Raw genomic sequence first — 17,643 nt, 5'->3', positions numbered from 1 at the left:
CCAATCTGACTTCCTTGAGTTTTCTCACCTTCTTCTCACCAAGGTGCTAGGAACTGAACCTCAACCTTGTGTACAGAGCTCAGTGCTTTACCACTGAGCTACACATCAACTATGTGAGTGTGGTGAGTGTTATACACCACATCTACCCAAACCCCCAAAGTGAACCTTACTGTAAGTATTTTAGAAGAACAGCCAGGAAAACTGGGGGAGTTCACAGGGCAGTGCCCCTAAGCTGAGCAGGGAACTGTGAGCTGAAGCTACTTACTCATTCCCGCCAACATCAACTTAAAGTCAGCAACAGTTTAAAAAGATGAAAATATAAGGAAATCTATGTGATGAAAAACATTTAAGTGTTAACTCTAAGTCTAATATAAAAGATTGTTATATGTATTCTATTAAAATCTGTTCAGCTGGGCGTGGTGGCGCATGCCTTTAATCCCAGCACTCGGGAGGCAGAGGCAGGTGGATTTCTGAGTTCAAGGCCAGCCTGGTCTACAGAGTGAGTTCCAGGACAGTTAGGGCTACACAGAGAAACCCTGTCTCGAAAAACAAACAAACAAACAAACAAACAAACAGTCTTGTGTGTCTATCACGTGGGAACAAATCCTATACGTACTGTACTGTCCGCTGCTCGTCTGATAGATGGGGGCTGGAACAGACATAGACGTGATGGCAGAAATGCTGGGATTTTCTCCTTCCCCTTTTCTGCCCCGTGTATCTTCAGAAGAGAGGTCTTTCAAAATTTTCCTGTAATAAATACAACTGTGTTAACGCTGTTAATAACAATGCCTTCACAGAGGAAGCCATTAGGCACTCCCACACTCTCTCTCTCTGACTGTGCAGCCCCAAACTGTGATCCTTGCCAGCCTCCCAGTGCTAGCATTACAGGAATGAACTACCATACCTGCTCAGGTTAAATGTGAAATAATCCACCGAGTGTGGTGGTGCATGCCCTTAGTCTCAGTTTGGCAGGCTGAGGCAGGAGGATTACTTAGCCTGGACCAAATAGTAAAGGACCCTGTCAACAGACAGACAAGAGACTAACCAAAGCAGAAAGAAGCCAGCCCTAAATCATCCTAGCGAGCTTTCTCACTGCCGCTGAATCCTCTCCAAGAGCATGGTCTTTAAAGTCAGCGTGCTGCTGAACCAGGGCCCAGAGTCACAAGAAAGCTGAGTCATCACAATGCAGTTTTCCTAAGAGCTGTTGCTAAGAATGCTTTAAATCTCAGAAACTCCTTCCAGTGTGAATCACCCTCAAGTGATTCCTGAGTCAGGAATTATAGCATTTAATCTAAGGCTGTTGGATGAGACAGATCTTAACTCATCTTTATACTCGTGGCTGCAGCCAGAAAAGCATTCACAACATGGAAGCAATTGTGCCTCAACTGTTGCTGAAGCATTCTGCTACTGGTTGACACGGCAAGGGCCAGCCCACTGAGAGAAGTGGGAGTCAGGCAGTTCATGGAGAAATGAAGAGAGGATCTAAGTTACAGCTGTTCTGTGATCTATGGGGGTTGGAACAGACATAGACGTGATGGCAGAAATGTACAACTGTACTAAACCAGTCTTAGCCCAGATCTACTTATAAGGACATGGAACCCACTTGTCTAAGAGTAATGTCCCTTAGAGAATCCAGTGTTTGTCAAAAAACAAAAACAAAACAAAACAAAACAAAAAAACCCAGCTGCCTGTAAAAACTCCAACAGGAGAGACTGTAAGGAAACCTTCCTATACCCCCACCCCATATTGTCTTGGAAACAAGAGCCTGATATAAAGACAGCCCGGTTGCAGGGATTCCTGGAGAACTGCTCAGGTGAACAAGGTGCAGGAAGGAGATCACCCAGAAAGAGGACTGGCCCTAAGAGAGCTGTGGCTCTCATGAGACCTCATACCATTCCACAGAGAAAGGCTGGGCACTACCAGGTGTTGTGACCCAAATAACCACTCTTGTTCCAGCAACCCTCTGCCTCAGTTTCCACAGTGTGGGATTATGGCCGTTCTTTCTTCACCACACTGTGGTCTTCACCTACTGTCTCACTGGACTAAAAAATGTCAGGCTAGCTTCCAGCTGCCCCTTTCAGCTTTTCCTTCCAGCCCATCTCCATTCCTTTGTGACGTCTGCAGAACCAATCTCTCCAGGGCCTCCATGGGCACAGTAGGCTAGACTCAGATCAGTGCATCCCTCAACCTTCACTGTAGAAGCTGCTTTCCACATGAGGCGGGGATTCTCAGAGACCCACAGCTTCGAGACAGTGTGCAGAGACTTTGTAAAACTTAAGCACTCAGCCCTAAATGGGACGTCATCAAACCCCTCTCCTCAAAGCCCAGAGACCCATGGAAGAGGAGGAGGAGGTAGTGTAACTCCATGGAAACTGTCTTCAGACACAGCAGGACCGATGCTCACATGAACGAATGGCGACAGTGTGCACAAGACCAGCACAATCCAAACCAGCAAAAATCTCAACTCAGAAGGGGAAGAGGACAGACTCCCAACCATGACGCTCTGTGCAGCAATGCTGGGAAAGGGAGACCCACTGTGTATCAACTGCACTCCACTCAGAACAGGCCGCTCATGGATCTCTCTCTCTGACATTAAAGGCGTGCACACAACCTCCACATAACTTCCTTTTTTTGCTTGTTTTTGTATAGAAAGAGAGACCACAAACACACATAACATTGGGACATGGAGTTTAGTATCTGTTGACTGTTTGAGATGTTTACAATAATCAACCTGCACTTGGTGGTGCACACCCTTAATCCCAGAGGCAGAGACAGGCGGATCTGTGAAGTTCCATGCCAATCAGAGATACACAGTGAAACCCTGTTTCAAAAAACCAAAAATAAGTAGCACAGGTATCTATAGAGCCCCAAGCCATACCGTTAAGCCTTGGGGGTTGGGGAGTCCTTTTGTTTAGCGCTTATCATTATGATATTCTTGAGGCTAGCTACATTTTATGTCAGTCACACACTGAAGAGGAACAGACCGGAGCACCTCCGGAGGTGCAAGGCCCTTGGACAGCTATAAAGTGTCCTTCCTCGGCAGGAAAGATGGCTGTTCTCAAGGGTCTTTCACTCAAAGAACAAAGGGCCTTTCCAACTTCCAATACTATAGCCATCATGGAAGAGAAGCCACACTTCTCAGAGTTCAAGGCCAGGGTGGCTGGATGGCCCGGGTTGCCAAGCCTGACGACTGGAGTCTAAACCAGGAATCCACATGGTTAATGGAGAACCGTCAGCCTGCAGGTGTCCTCTGACAGTCACATGCATGCCATATCCCAGAATGCAGTGCTCATTCCATTCTCAATGTCAAACTATTAAACACTCAGAGTATAAACATCAGAACATAGAATATCTATGCGCTCGCTTCATACCAGGAATCAATAGATGGTAATGGTACAACATACTACTTCAGATTAACTCCTGTCCTACACTTGGGTGCTGTCATTCCCTGTGCTAGGTTCTCTTATTTCTTTCCCTTCTGTGGCACTGGGGATCAAACCCAGGGCCTTGGTACATACAGATAAATGCTCTACGTTGACATATGTCCCCAGTTCCCTATTTTGTTATCAAGCCACCAAATGAGTCGTTGTTATTGTTGTAAGAAGCCGACAGTAACAAGTAAACACTCATCTTTTGGGGAAGCACAGGGACACCAAACCCCAGGTCTTGCACATGCTAGGCAAGTCTTAGTAATGACATTAACCACTGGTATCCTAGTTAGGGTTTCGCTGTCGTGAAGACACCATGACCAAGGCAACTCTTGTAAGAACAACATTAAATTGGGGTTGGCTTTACAGGTACAGAAATTTAATCCATTATTATGGCTCTAGAGGGGCTAAGAGCCCTTGTTCCGAAGGTAGCTGGAAGACTGACTTCCAGGAAGCTAAGAGGAAGGTCTCAAAGCCCATCCCACAGTGACAGACTTCCTCCATCAAGGCCACACCTACACAAACAAGGCCACACATGCTAATAGTGTAGCTCCCAGGGCCATGCATATTCAAACCACAACTGGGGTACATTCCTAAGTACAGAATTCTAGGCTGAAAGGTAGATCTCAGTCCATTAATGTCTAATGGTACTGTTCAAAACATCTGTTGTTAGCTTAACAGTCATTCCTTTCTAAATACTTTCTCACTTTTGGAAGCTTTTTAAAATCTAACACTTATCTGGGCTGGGAGCACAGCTAGCTCAGCAACAGCCGCCTAGTGTGCTGGCCAGTGGACAAGATGTAGCTCATGTAGACGCATAGACGCACGCCTCCCATCCTCTCCTTCCTCCTATTTACCTTTGTGCTCATCCTGGGTAGTTTACTTGGATTCTCTGATTCCCCCATTCTTCAATCACATCTAAACTGTTGTAAAGGACCTACCTATCTTTCTAGGTTTGTTCATTTTCAAAGTCCTCCCAGTCTTCTGTTCCAGTGGTAGGGTCTCTGTATCTTTCCTGATTTAAACCAGACATAGAGTCCCTGCTAATTTCATGATCTGGGTTCTTTAGGGAGCTTATACTACATCTGTTGCTGTCTGCTAATACATTATTTCTTTTAGCTTTTTTAGCTTTCAGTTGAATTCTTTAGGGTTCCCCACACACAATTGTTGATTTGTTAAAACAAAAGGGTGATATCCTCTGAAGCACCGTGTGTTAATTACATCAGGTTCCATTGTAAACTTGTGCTTTGGAGCCCAGAGCAGGGAATGAAGGAACTGGGGAAGGCCCGTAGGCAGAGCGCTAGGATGCAGCCCCTTTGCTATGTTGTGTACTATGAGGGTCTCATCCTACAACACGCTCCCGATGAACATAGACTTTACACAGGCACAAAACCAATGGAGCCAAACCAGTCAAATGGAACCAAATCAATCTTTCCTATTTAAAATGGCATTAAAGATGGCAGTTATTGCAGCCTAGGGATGGCCCAGTGGTTAAGATCACTTTTGCAGAGGACCTGCGTTTGTTTTTCAGTGCCCTTGTCGGGCAACTCATAAGCACCAGCTCCAGGGCATGTAAGCCTCTTCCAGCCTCTGTGGGCACTGTACTCATGCACACACCCTAACACATGCACACAATCAAAACTATAGAAAACAAACCCTTTCAAAACTACACAAAGATAACAACACACCTGTCCACTGTTGATTCAATCAAAATTCCGAGTACCTAGCTCCATATCGTCTTTAACTGACAGACTTCTGCGGCTGGGGTTTTTGCTACTTTGTGCTGTTGGATTTTTCTGTTAATTCTACTTTCCTAGCGGGGCTGTCTGTCTGGACTGAAGAATGAGTCAGACTCAGGTGACTCCTAGTGAACCATTCCCTAATGAATAAAGGAATCAATCACTGGGTGAGAAGGCGGGACTTCCGGGTTGGACGTAGGAAAAGAGTTAGGGTCATTTTGGACAGGAATATCTTAAGGACAAGATGTAGCTGCTTAGTGTCTCCTGGTTTCAACAGTGGATCTGCCAGGATTCGCCACAGGAGGATTTAGATTTTATATGGCTTGCAAGATTAGGATTCTAGTTGTTGCGCCCAGAGATTGGGTTACCATTGTTTCTGAACTAAGTCTGTGTGGCAGTTTCCTTCACCAGGCGGGTCGACTAGGTTCGAGAGAGAAAAGTACAGAGGTTAAGAGTGGGTTTGCCAGATGTGCACCACAAAGGCCATGGGGGATTTGAAGCATGGAGCTGGTGTGGTAGCGACCGCCCGTGGGAACTTAGGGAGCTGGATGGTGGAGAGATTTGGAACTTAGGGAGCTGGATGGTGGAGAGATTTGGAACTTAGGGAGCTGGATGGTGGAGAGATTTGGAACTTAGGGAGCTGGTGGAGAGATTTGGGGCTCCGAGTCAGAGAGTATTTGAGACGAGAACATCCTGCTGGAGCCACGTGGCCACCAGCCAGCAACTCACTGGTCTTTTTATATTTCCCAACACAACTTTGTGGGTTCTTCTCTCTTCCACCCCCTCAACCTCCTAACACTGATAGGATAGAAAGAAAAAGTGATCCCAGAAAAAAGACAGCAAAGGTAACATTATAGACTACTTCCTGATGAGAGGCATCCATCCATTGGTTCCTGGGGCAAGTTCAATCTTTGCCACCAGAATATCTCATTTCTTCTTGTTTTATCTTCACACGTGAACTACGCATCAAACTGCAACCAGGAATGACAGCAACCACCAACCAACAAGCCTCCACCTCTGGGGCCCTAGCATTTATATACCCTCTGAAAAGTTCCCAGAATTCCAAATGTCACACAACTGAAGAAACTATCTGCAGCCAGCAAATCATAGGCAGCTGCTATGGGCAATCGGCAGGAGCCCCACATCCCATACCTGAGATTAAAACAAAAGCACATTCTTATTTCTGTGTTTTTTAAAGAAACTACAATTCTCACTAGAGACTTCCTCTCTCTCCATCTGATGACCCAGAGTTCCTGGACCAGGCAGAGCTGTCCTCCTTCCTGCGCTCACCTCGGAGTGTGCGGTTCAGGTGAAACAGCTCCTCTGCATCAGCCTCTGCCTGGCCCAGATTTACAAGATCAAGTCAGTGTTGCCTTGATTCACACCTAGCAGTTCTTTCGTAGATCTTCTACAGAACCCTGACACCGACCGCCCGAGACCTTAGTACACTGCTCACTCACATCCTGAGTCATCATCATTCTGAGTCTTCTTACCACACTCGGCTCTAGGATTGGTCAATTCTACCATGACACTGTCACGAGCTCACTCACTGCACACACCCTTACTCCTATCCAAAGGAAATCAGACCATTCCAAAGCTTTTTATCAATCAACTGTACTACATACAGATCCCCACTCACTGAGCAAGTAATTACTGGCATTTACTAAGGGACAGTTACCCTACCCTACCAGGACATGGCATCACAGAAAATAACACATGGCCATGCCTTTGAATAAAATGGAATGCTATGGGGCTCAAAGATAGCTCAATGGCTATTGTTGCAGCAGATAACTCAGGTTCTCAGCATACACACACACACACACACACACACACACACACACACGGCAGCTTACAACCACCTGTAACTCCAGTTGCAGGGGATCTAAGACCTTCTTCTAGCCCCTGGAACACACATGACACACACAAACTCATGCAGGCAAACACACGTGCATAATGATCAGAGGCTTCAGTGCATACAGAAGGACACAAGGGCCTAGAGCTCTGCGTTTACATTTCTATACCAGCAGGGCATGGGGACTCAGCAGGGCATGGGGACCCAGCAGGGCATGGGGACTCAGGCTTTCAATCCCAGCACTCAGGGAAGAGAGGCAGGCAGATCTCTGTGAGTTCTAGGACAGCAGGGGTTTCACAGAAAGACCCTGTCTCAACATTAAAACTAAAGTCTAAACTCCTCAGCTTAATCTGGTTGCAACTTCTCTAAGACCTGCCTCCTCACCTAACTGCCTATGACTGCTTTATATTTTCTCAGAACTCTGTGAACACACTGAAAACAAAGTACTGACCTGTAGGATGGGCGCCGGGCCAGGATCCCGTGAGCTTTCTGTGAGGAGCCTATGCTGTCAGATGAGTCCTGAGACTCCTCACTTTCTGATAACGATGACACCTAAAAATCAGAACTCATTTTAGTACACTGAAGAATCCAGTTTTCACTTTTATAGGAATGATCTGTCTTCCATCACCTGCTCTCTTGTATGTTACTTCTGAGGTTCAAAATGAAAAGGAAAGGAGAGCATCTAAAGAGACACAAACAAACAAACAAACCGGGTGTGCTGGCACACTGTTAATCCCAGCACTGTGGACAAAGAGGCAGGCAGATCTGAGTTTGAAGCCATCCTGGTCTACAAAGTCAATTCCAGGGCAGAAAAACTCTTTCTCAAAAAAAAAAAAAAAAAACAACCAAAAAGCATATACAATACAGCAGACCAGAGCAAACAATAAAGCTTATATGTCAAATAAAATGGTATTACTTGGAGGCTGGAGAGATGGCTTAGCAGTTAAGAGCACTGGCTACTCTTCTAGAGGTTCAGAGTTCAATTTTCAACACCACTTGGTAGCTCACAACCATGTGTACGTAATGGGATCCCTCTTCTGACCTGCAGATGATGTAGACGGAGCAGCCATATACATAATACATAAGTAAACCTTTCAATGATGTTATTCTACTAGTTAGAAGAGAAAAAGACAGTTCTGATTTCGGCACCATATTTACACAGGCTGAGTCTGAAAAGCCTATTAGATACCTACTGCTGAATACATAAGCCTAGAGAAAGGCTCTGTGCCACATGAGCTCAGAAATTATGGGCTTGAACTGTTCTTCCAAGGCCCAGAGCTCCATCCCTAGCAGCCACACTGTGCAGCTGCAGAGGGAGAGGATGCCTGCCGCTCCCTGCCTTCCCTAGGCACTTGCACATACACGCGGTACTCATAAATTAAAACAGGAAAACTGCCGGGCGGTGGTGGCGCACACCTTTAATCCCAGCACTTGGGAGGCAGAGGCAGGAGGATTTCTGAGTTCGAGGCCAGCCTGGTCTACAAGTGAGTTCCAGGATAGCCAAGGCTATTCAGAGAAATCCTGTCTCGAAAAAACCAAAAAAAAGAAAAAACAAAAAAACAAAAAAAAAAAAACCCAGGAAAACTACACAGGTGAGGCCTTAAAGCCACCAATACGTTCACATTAATATACTGGTAAGAAGAGATCAGAAGACAAGAGCCAAGCCAGCAAGCTGCCTCAGGATAGTAGTGAAGGCGGTGGTAGTGGGAAGGGCAAGCTGCTGCATCAGAGGCTGCCTCAAGGACAGAAGTTAGGTGGTGGAGGTGACAGGTAGGGGTCAACACAAACATACAAATTTAAGAATGTAGGAGTTGGGCTGGAGAGATGGCTCAGCGGTTAAGAGCACTGACTGCTATTCCGAAGGTCCTGAGTTCAATTCCCAGCAACCACATGGTGGCTCACAACCATCTGTGATGAGATCCAATGTCCTCTTCTGGTGTGTCTGAAGACAGCGACAATGTACTCACATAAATAAATAAATCTTAAAAACAAAAACATAGGAGTCGGCACTGTCTCACCTCACAATGAACCAATGTATATATGGCACTTTACCTGGCACACACAAGTAAATATTAACTATTCTTCAAATTTTAAAACCAAGTTTTAAGTTGGACAGGATGTCTCTGTGTAGTACTGGCTATCCTGGAACCTGCTATGTAGGCCACACACTTGCCTGGAACTCACAGAGCTCTGCCTGCCTCTGCCTCCAGAGTGCTGGATTAAAGGTGTGTGTGAGCCACCATAATCTCTGAGACTATTTAATTTTTTTTTAAATTTCATGTGCATCGATGTTTTGCCTGCATGCATGCCTGTGTGGGGTGCTAGATCCCTTGGAATAGGAGTTAGACAGTTGTGAGCTGCCATGTGGGTGCTGGGAATTGAACTCAGGTTCTCTGAAAAAATACCCAGTGCTCTTAACTGCTGAGCCATCTCTCCAACCCCTATTTTTAACTTTTTTTTTTTTAAGATTTATTTATTTATTATATGTAAGTACACTGTAGCTGTCTTCAGACACTCTAGAAGAAGGAGTCAGATCTTGTTAGAATGGTTGTGAGCCACCATGTGGTTGCTGGGATTTTAACTCAGGACCTTTGGAAGAGCAGTCGGTGCTCTTAACCGCTAAGCCATCTCTCCAGCCCAATTTTTAACTCTTAAAATGATCTAAAATACCTACCATTTCCCTAAAACTGGATTATGACACCTGACTTTGCTTTGGGCCTTGTCTGCTGTCTATAGCTTCCCTCAGACATCTCGCAGGCAGCACACTTGCGTGGGGCTTGTCTCACCTTTAATCGTCCCCTTCAATGAATGATTCTAGCCTATGGCAGCTTATTCCTGTGACTCCAGAACTCAGAAAGCTCGGAGACTATCATTTTGAGGCCAGAAACCCCGTTTCAAAAAGAAAACAACCCCCAGTGTCTCCTGAGTTCACAGAGAACCTTATGAGTCACCCTTTCTTTCTCTCAGCAGATCTACAACTGATGGCCAACTAGTGACACCCAGATGACTGTCACATTCACGACTCAGGTATCGAAGGATGTTCCAGCCCCTCCCTACTACCTCCCACCACAGGGTATCACTATGTAGCCTGGCTGTCTTGGAACTCACTACATAGACCAGCTTGGTCTCGAACTACAGAGATCTACCTGCCTCTGCTTCCGGAGTGCTGGGATTAAAGGCTACTGAGCCAGTCCTTATGTTCTGTTTCTAATCCTACCTTCAGCTACAGTCTGTCCCTTTCTAGGTTTTCTTCAGGTTCTCTCACTAAACTCGTAAGAAAATAATTTCTAAAGTTAAGACACTAAATATTTCTCCTTATGACACAAACAGGAGGAAAAAAAATTTTTTTTTTGGTTTTTTGAGACAGGGTTTCTCTGTGTAGCCCTAGCCGTCCTGGAACTCATGCTGTACACCAGGCTGGCCTCAAACTCAGAAATTTGCCTGCCTCTGCTTCCCAAATGCTGGGATTAAAGGCGTGTGCCACCACTGCCCGGTAGGAGAAGAAATCTTAAAATATATATGCAGGTACCACCAGTCTCACACAGAACACAGCTGCCCTCAGCCTTGTGTCACTCAGCAGGAAGAGCTTCAACTCATCTCAGCTACACAGCCAGCCTCTGGTTCAAAACACATAGAACAAAAACACTCCTCTGACAGCACTGGCAGTCACCGTGTGCTCAGAAAGAAGAGAGGCTGCAACACCCTGACACAGCAGCTCACCTGCCAGCCTTGCATCCAGAAGGTAAAACTGGGAAAGCAGAGAAGAGAGCTCTCTACTGGTAAGAGGGAGGTAGGCACAGTCTGAACTTCAGAGATAGCCCTGCATCGGAAGGGAGGTACCGACCTTCCTATGCTGCTAAGACTCAGGGCTCTTTCATGCAAGTACCACTGAGATAAAGAGGTCTTTCCGTACATTTCTTTTCTGGCCAGGCATGATGGCATAGGCCTGTAATCCCCAAACCTAGCAGAATTGCACACGATTTCCGGTCCAAGGGCAGCCTGAGCTGCACAGTGACATCCTGCCTACAAAACCTTTTTATTTCTCAACCTTCTAAAGCATAAACTGTCTGCCCACATACAATGTCTTCTAATGGCACTGCAGTGGATCAGGAATTCTACAATGCACCTTTTCCACTTGCTCACTTGGACTGTAGCCTAACTTCTAGTTCCTAGTGCCACACTACAGCAGTAGAGTATAAGCTCCCCAATTCTCAGGGTAACCTCTCTGAAATTGTCTGCACGCAGGGGTGACTTACAAAAGACCGAGCTTGGCTCAGGTTAGACAGGTTAGAAAGTTAAGACCTCCAGAGCTAATAGCAAACACACACAGGTTAAAAAAGTTACAAGCCGGGCGTGGTGGCGAACGTCTTTAATCCAAGCACTCAGGAGGCAGAGGCAGGTGGATTTCTGAGTTTAAGGCCAGCCTGGTATACAAAGTGAGTGCCGGGACAGCCAAAGCTACACAGAAACCCTGTCTCGAAAAATAAAACAAAACAAAAAAACAACAAAAAAAAAAGTTACATATACACGTTTCACTGTATGGCACTGACACCTGCTTAAAAATTGTCTGAAAAGGAAACCTTTAAAAAAAAAGTTTCAAAGAACATACTGGGGGCTAGTGGGGAAGGAGAGACGCAGAATAAAATCATCTTGTTTTCAGTCATGGAGAAAGCATGTGAGGACTACGAGAGGCCAAAGCAGAGCCAAGGAGACAGACTTGACTCCCAGTTTTGAGCAATCAATGACAACTCTTGTTCTAGACTCTTTCTAAGCCTATCTGTATAGTGAGCAGCTTCTAGAAATACAGTTATCTCCCTGGAACTAAACAATTCCCAACAGTTGTTTTTAAAGCTTAATGGCCAGTAAGCAATAACGCACCTAGAATGAGAAGCAGAAGACTAGGCAGCAGAATCAGACCCAGAAGGGAGACTGCCACCATCAGACACCGATTACCAAACACTTACACTTGATGTAGAGGAGAGCTGGTGCCGGAAAGGACTTCCTAAGAGATGTTAAACCATGTGGAGTAGAACTGAGCCAAGTGGCGCACTGTCTCCAAAATACCACAAAGATGAGCAGTAAGTATGCTAACCAAGCCCCGAGAGGCACAGAGTCTATGATCTAGGGTGTACATGCTTGTTCATCAGGACTGACCAAGCATTAGGCCCATCCCAAAGAACCTGCCTCTAATGGGCAGCTCAAGCGAAAGCAACATAGATCATAACCAATGTGAAGTCCTGGCTAACATAAATTTCCCGGTTCTCTTCTTGAGAAAAGCATACTTCTGCCAAATGGGCAAGCTGACTCCAGGTAACAACTATTTAAAAAGAACAAAATGGGTGATGTTAAATAATAATTCTAGGTAAGGTTGGACAGCCAAGGCTACACAGAAAAACCTTGTCTCAAAAAAAAAAAAAACCAAAAAAAAACCAAAAAAAAAACAGCAACAAAGGAAAGAAAGAAAGAAAGAATTCAGGCAGTGTGTTTATTATTGCATAAATCTCCCATCTACCTAAGTAGCAAATTTAAGTGTAACCCGGGCCGGGACCTAAAAGACATTTAGGGATGACATGGTCTAAAAACCATGTAACAAACAAAACAGCAATAACAGACATGATATATACCTTTAATCCCAGCACTTGAGAGGCAGATGTCTGAGTTCGAGGCCAGCCTGGTCTACAAAGCCAGTTCCAGGACAGCCAGGGCTACACAGAGAACCTTGTCCTGAAAAACTAAACAAAACACCAAGACAAACTAACCAACCAACCAACCAACCAACCAAGCCCTCTTTCAAGCTGTAGGCCATAGCTGTCCAAGTCTCCCAAAACATACAGCCTGCTGTCCTTGGCTACCCCCACCTACCTCCCCCCATCCCCCCACCAGTCTCTACAGCTGAAGACACCATGCACTTTAAAAATGAGGCCCTAAACCCGGGAAGTGGTGGCACACGCCTTTAATCCCAGTGCTTGGGAGGCAGAGGCAGGAGGATTTCTGAGTTTGAGGCCAGCCTGGTCTACAGAGTGAGTTCCAGAACAGCCAGGGCTACACAGAGAAACCCTGTCTCGAAAAAAATAAAAATAAATAAAAAGAGGCCCTAAACTGCATCTGTCATGAAAGCCCATCCCTGAAGTTTAGCTTTGACACCAAAAGGCCCCATGCAGCAAGCTTCCAAAGGAGGAAAGCAACAACAGTCCTGCCCAGCAAGGACGGCTGTGAACTACATCAATGACCAGGGTGAGGCTGCATGCAGTAGTCGCACACATCGTAACCAACAGCTCTCTAATTTGACTTAAGACCCACTCAACAATAGGGAAACCATGCCTGATACTGAAAACCTAGCTAACTACTCAGTGCTAGGAAGTTATGGTTACTGGAGGAAAGTCTAAAACCACTAATTTACTAAGCTAGCATAATCCCTAACAATCTATAAACATGTGTCCTCACACCCATAGGTAAGTATAGTCTCCACCTTTCATCAAGGAAACTTCGCTTCTTGATAGACAGAGACCACTATAGAAAACTACAACCTATTAGAGTGTAGAGTTGTGGAACCCAGTCCCAAAAACTCCCACACCTAAGGTTTAGGGAGCATTGCAGAAGAGGAGGTGGGGAAAATTTAAGAGCCAGGCGATCAGGTGTTTGCTGAGATTTTCTCCTAGTAATATCAGAAGCCACACACAGTCTCACCAACACGACTGAACAAGGAAGACACCAATGGACGTGCCACAGTGGCCAGGGAAAAACACACAAGGCCTCAGCCCTACACAGAACTACAGGTAACAGGAAAGCTGGAATCGGAGTGAGGGGGCAGCAGGCACACACATGGGGCAGTGACACACGCAGGGGAAATACCCATATACACAAAAACAACAGCATTCTAAGAAGCTGGATAATGGAATGTCTCTAGAAGTCAGAAAAGTGAAACTTAAAGATAGATTTGAAATCTAAATAATCACTATTTTGACATCAGCAAATGATAAAGGATTGGAGAATTGAAAGATAAGGAAGAAGTTTTAGAGCTAAGGAACAAAAGGACAAGCACAAAATACAAGAGGTGTGGAGGTCACAGTGAGAGGGAAGACTGTGAAGTAGGAAAGAAAGTGAGGACTGTGGGACATGAGGAAGAACAGCTGCGACTCCGGTGCCTGCTGAAGCCTCAGAGCATCAGAGACCCAGTGTAATTAACATCTGGTGTGAAGGCTGCCAACATAAAGACAGTTCTTTCTCAGATTTTCACCCCCAAGACAGGCTATCTCTGTGTAGCTGTCCTCACACTCAAAGAGATCCACCTGCCTCTGCCACCTGAGCACTGGGATTAAAGGTGTGGGGCACCACTGCCCACTCATGGATACATACTTTAGTAAGAAGATTAAGACAGCAGTGGGCCAGTTGTAAGCTGAATGTACATACCTCAAGTGGGAAACTGTTATAGTGGGTTCATCCTAACTTTCTGTCTGGACTTCTGCCTTTTTGTAATCCTGCCAGGTGGCCCTTGGGGTCCTTACATAATCACCCCTACATTTCTTAGCAGCCCTCTAAACGCTAACTCTCCTCTCACATTCAGGCCACTACTGAGTACTGTAAAGACAACGAGCAGGACTCTCGGCAGCTGCACCCACATCTCTAGATTCTTGTTCTTGTCTCAGAGCATCATCACAGAGCTTTAAAAAACCCATTAAACATTTTTTGTTTATTTTTAAAACTAAGCCAGGTCAGGCTTGGCAGCAAGTGCTTTTACTAGCTAAACCATCTTGCTGGCCCTTAAGAATCTTTTTTTAGTAAACTACACTGCATTATATTAACTAATCCTGAAATGTTTTTTCCTCTGATAACACAAAAATCAAGCTTTATTTAGTGGAAGCCTGTAAGAACTCAGGCTGCAGAGCTGGGTGGGCAGCAGCATGGACAAACACCAATCCATATGCTCAAGAGGCCTAATGACTCATCTATGAAATGAAAAGAACTCCAAAATTAAAAATAACAAAAGTGGCAAAACAGCTAAAAAGGAAGATGATGATAAAAGCAGATGAAGCAGAGCGTCTGCGCCACATCCCAACAATCTCAGATCTTAAGGGGCTCCAGTGAGGGGGCCAGAAACTTCAGGCTAGCCTGGACAGCTTTCAAGGTCAGTCTGTACAAAGTGACTTCCAGCTAGTGATGTACAGTAAGCACTCAACAGGAAGAGCAGCCGAAGGAGAAACAACGCTAGGTTTAGTAACAGGCCACTTATTCCAACAGCAACTATAGAAGAAAGCTGGGGACAAGGCTAGAAGCTTGCACCTGCCAATCTAAGAGCACACATACTTTATAACACAACTACAACCACAGGACTTGTATGTAAAGAGGGGTTAGATCATATTGCTCCATGTGACAGAACAACTGACAGGCTCTGAGACTGGTTGGGAAACATCAGAAACCTGAAGTGTGGGGCAGCAGCAAACGAGAGGAACTAGAGCAACTCAGCACAAAGGAGGGCACAGGACTCCCTGCTCCCTGTCAGGATGATGTCTCATCTAAAGTAAGCGGGAGATGGGCAGAAGGAAAACGGCAGTTCTACCTATAGAAGCCACAGTTCTTAAAAGTCTCGAGTCAGTTGGGACATGTGGTTCCATGGTGACTCGACTCTTCCAATGTGACCCGTGAGCACTGCAGAGGAAGGTCTGTTTTGTTACTCATATGACTCAAGAGGACAATGGCTAAGAGCCATCTTAAAAGACAACTTATTGTTTTAAAAACTACTACTTTGGAGGCCTGAAAACAAGGAAAACTCACTAGTCAGAGACTCTGAGGCTTACAGCCACAAGCCACAGAGCAGCAGGCAGCCCAACTCCGGAGCCACCTATCTTATCCACACTGGGATTCTTACCAGGAACTCTAGGAATTCTGAAGCTGAGTTAGGTGGAGTCCTTGACATGAGCAGACCCCACCTCTAGCTGCATGTTTTTTTTTTTTTTTGGTTGTTGTTGTTTTTTAAAATTTATTTATTATTATATGTAAGTACACTGTAGCTGTCTTCAGATGCACCAGAAGAGGGCGTCAGATCTCATTACAGATGGTTGTGAGCCACCATATGGTTGCTGGGACTTGAACTCAGGACCTTTGGAAGAGCAGTCGGTGCTCTTAACCACTGAGCCATCTCTCCAGCCCTAGCTGTATGTTTAATCTGCACTGGGATCTGAAGACTGAGCAATTTCAATGCTGTTGCTTCTTCCACTCCCCAACGGAAACAGCACTGACTTAGACATCACCCACCAGAGACAGAGGTGGGAACTGGAGTGTCTTAGGCATAGAAAAACCTGCCTTGCACACAGGCAACCAAACTAAGTGTAACCAGGGGAGATTCCTGATAGAGTGAAGATAGCTCAGCACACAGCTACAAAAGACAAGAGGATGCTAACTTCAGTCCATGTCCCTACCAGCACACTGTAGAGCCAGAGCACCCAGAGGGCTGCTCTAAGGACCGGTCTACTCGCCCCACTCCAGGTTTTCCTCTATTATGTCTAGTACTGTTTGTTTATTTTGAGACTGGTTCTCACTTCTTAGCTTGGCTGGCCAGGAACCTGCTTTGTAGTACAGGCTGGCCTTGAACTTACAGAGATCCACCTGCCTCTGCCTCCCAAGTGCCAGGATTGAAGGTGTTCAACCACCATGCCCAGCTTTTAAAAAAAACCTCTGAATTCCAATTATTTTGTTTTTGTGTATGTTTGGCTGGATTATGTATGTACACTTTGTACATACTGTTACCCCATAAGTCAGAAGAAGGCACAGAGTCCCTGGACTGGTTATAGATGGTGGTGAGCCACTGTGCAGTGCTGAGAACCAAATCTGGATCCCTGCAAGAGCAGCAAATGCTTTTAACCACTGAGTCATCTCTCCAGCGCAAGTAAGATTTTTAAGTGCTTCAATGTTTTTATGGTCATCTATTTATATACAGTTTTCATTTTTAAAAAACTTTTAAAAATTATTTTTACTTTATTTTAAATGTCTAAGTGTTTTGCCTGCATGCAAGAGCAGCCGGATGGAGCCAGCCCTCCAGCCCCCACAGCCTACTCCCTGTGCTGTCAGCTCCTTACGTTTTCTCCCTAGCACGGCTTTCTCTCACCCTTCTGCAGGACCCTGCTTCCTTTTATTTCCCTCTCTGCCTTTATGATTTCTTCACTTCATTCACCTTTTCTCTCACTAACAACTTTAACCTGACAGGTCACTGCACACCAGGCATTTGTTATTCCTTAGCAGTTTTTATCCTATGTTTTTTAGTGTTATAGACGGCTTCAACTGATTTTAAAGACATTTCTCTTTATCTTTAAAAGAGTGGGTGAGTGTAACACTACTGTGGTTTGTTTTCTGAGTACGACCACAGAGCTCTCCAAAAGATGTTATTACAAGATTGCGGGGGGTGGGGTGGGGTGGGGTGGGGGGTGTAGCTAGACAGATGGCTCAAAAGTTAAGAATACTATCTGTGGCTCGGCAGTAGTGGCGCACGCCTTTAATCCCAGTACTCGGGAGGCAGAGGCAGGTGGATTTCTGAGTTCGAGGCCAGCCTGGTCTACAAAGTGAGTTCCAGGACAGCCAGGGCTATACAGAGAAACCCTGTCTCAAAAAACAAAAACCAACCAAACAAACA

The 17,643-nt window shown here is 45.4% G+C and overlaps 1 protein-coding gene across 3 annotated transcripts in view; it reads right to left on the bottom strand.

Moving 5' to 3' along the window:
* Window positions 1-17,643, bottom strand: part of Atf1 (activating transcription factor 1) — a 33,390-nt gene that overhangs the window by 8,433 nt on the left and 7,314 nt on the right. For all 3 annotated transcript variants that reach the window (NM_007497.3, XM_006520351.4, XM_006520352.4), the window contains exons 3-4: window positions 7,471-7,571; window positions 617-747 (exon numbers count right to left, since the gene is read on the bottom strand). In NM_007497.3, the coding sequence (NP_031523.3) occupies window positions 617-747; window positions 7,471-7,571 (232 nt within the window). The remainder of the gene's footprint in view (window positions 1-616; window positions 748-7,470; window positions 7,572-17,643) is intronic.

This window comes from Mus musculus, chromosome 15, assembly GCF_000001635.26.
Source record: "Mus musculus strain C57BL/6J chromosome 15, GRCm38.p6 C57BL/6J".
Lineage (NCBI taxonomy): Eukaryota > Metazoa > Chordata > Mammalia > Rodentia > Muridae > Mus > Mus musculus.
This window is presented reverse-complemented; position numbering and strand designations above follow the sequence as displayed.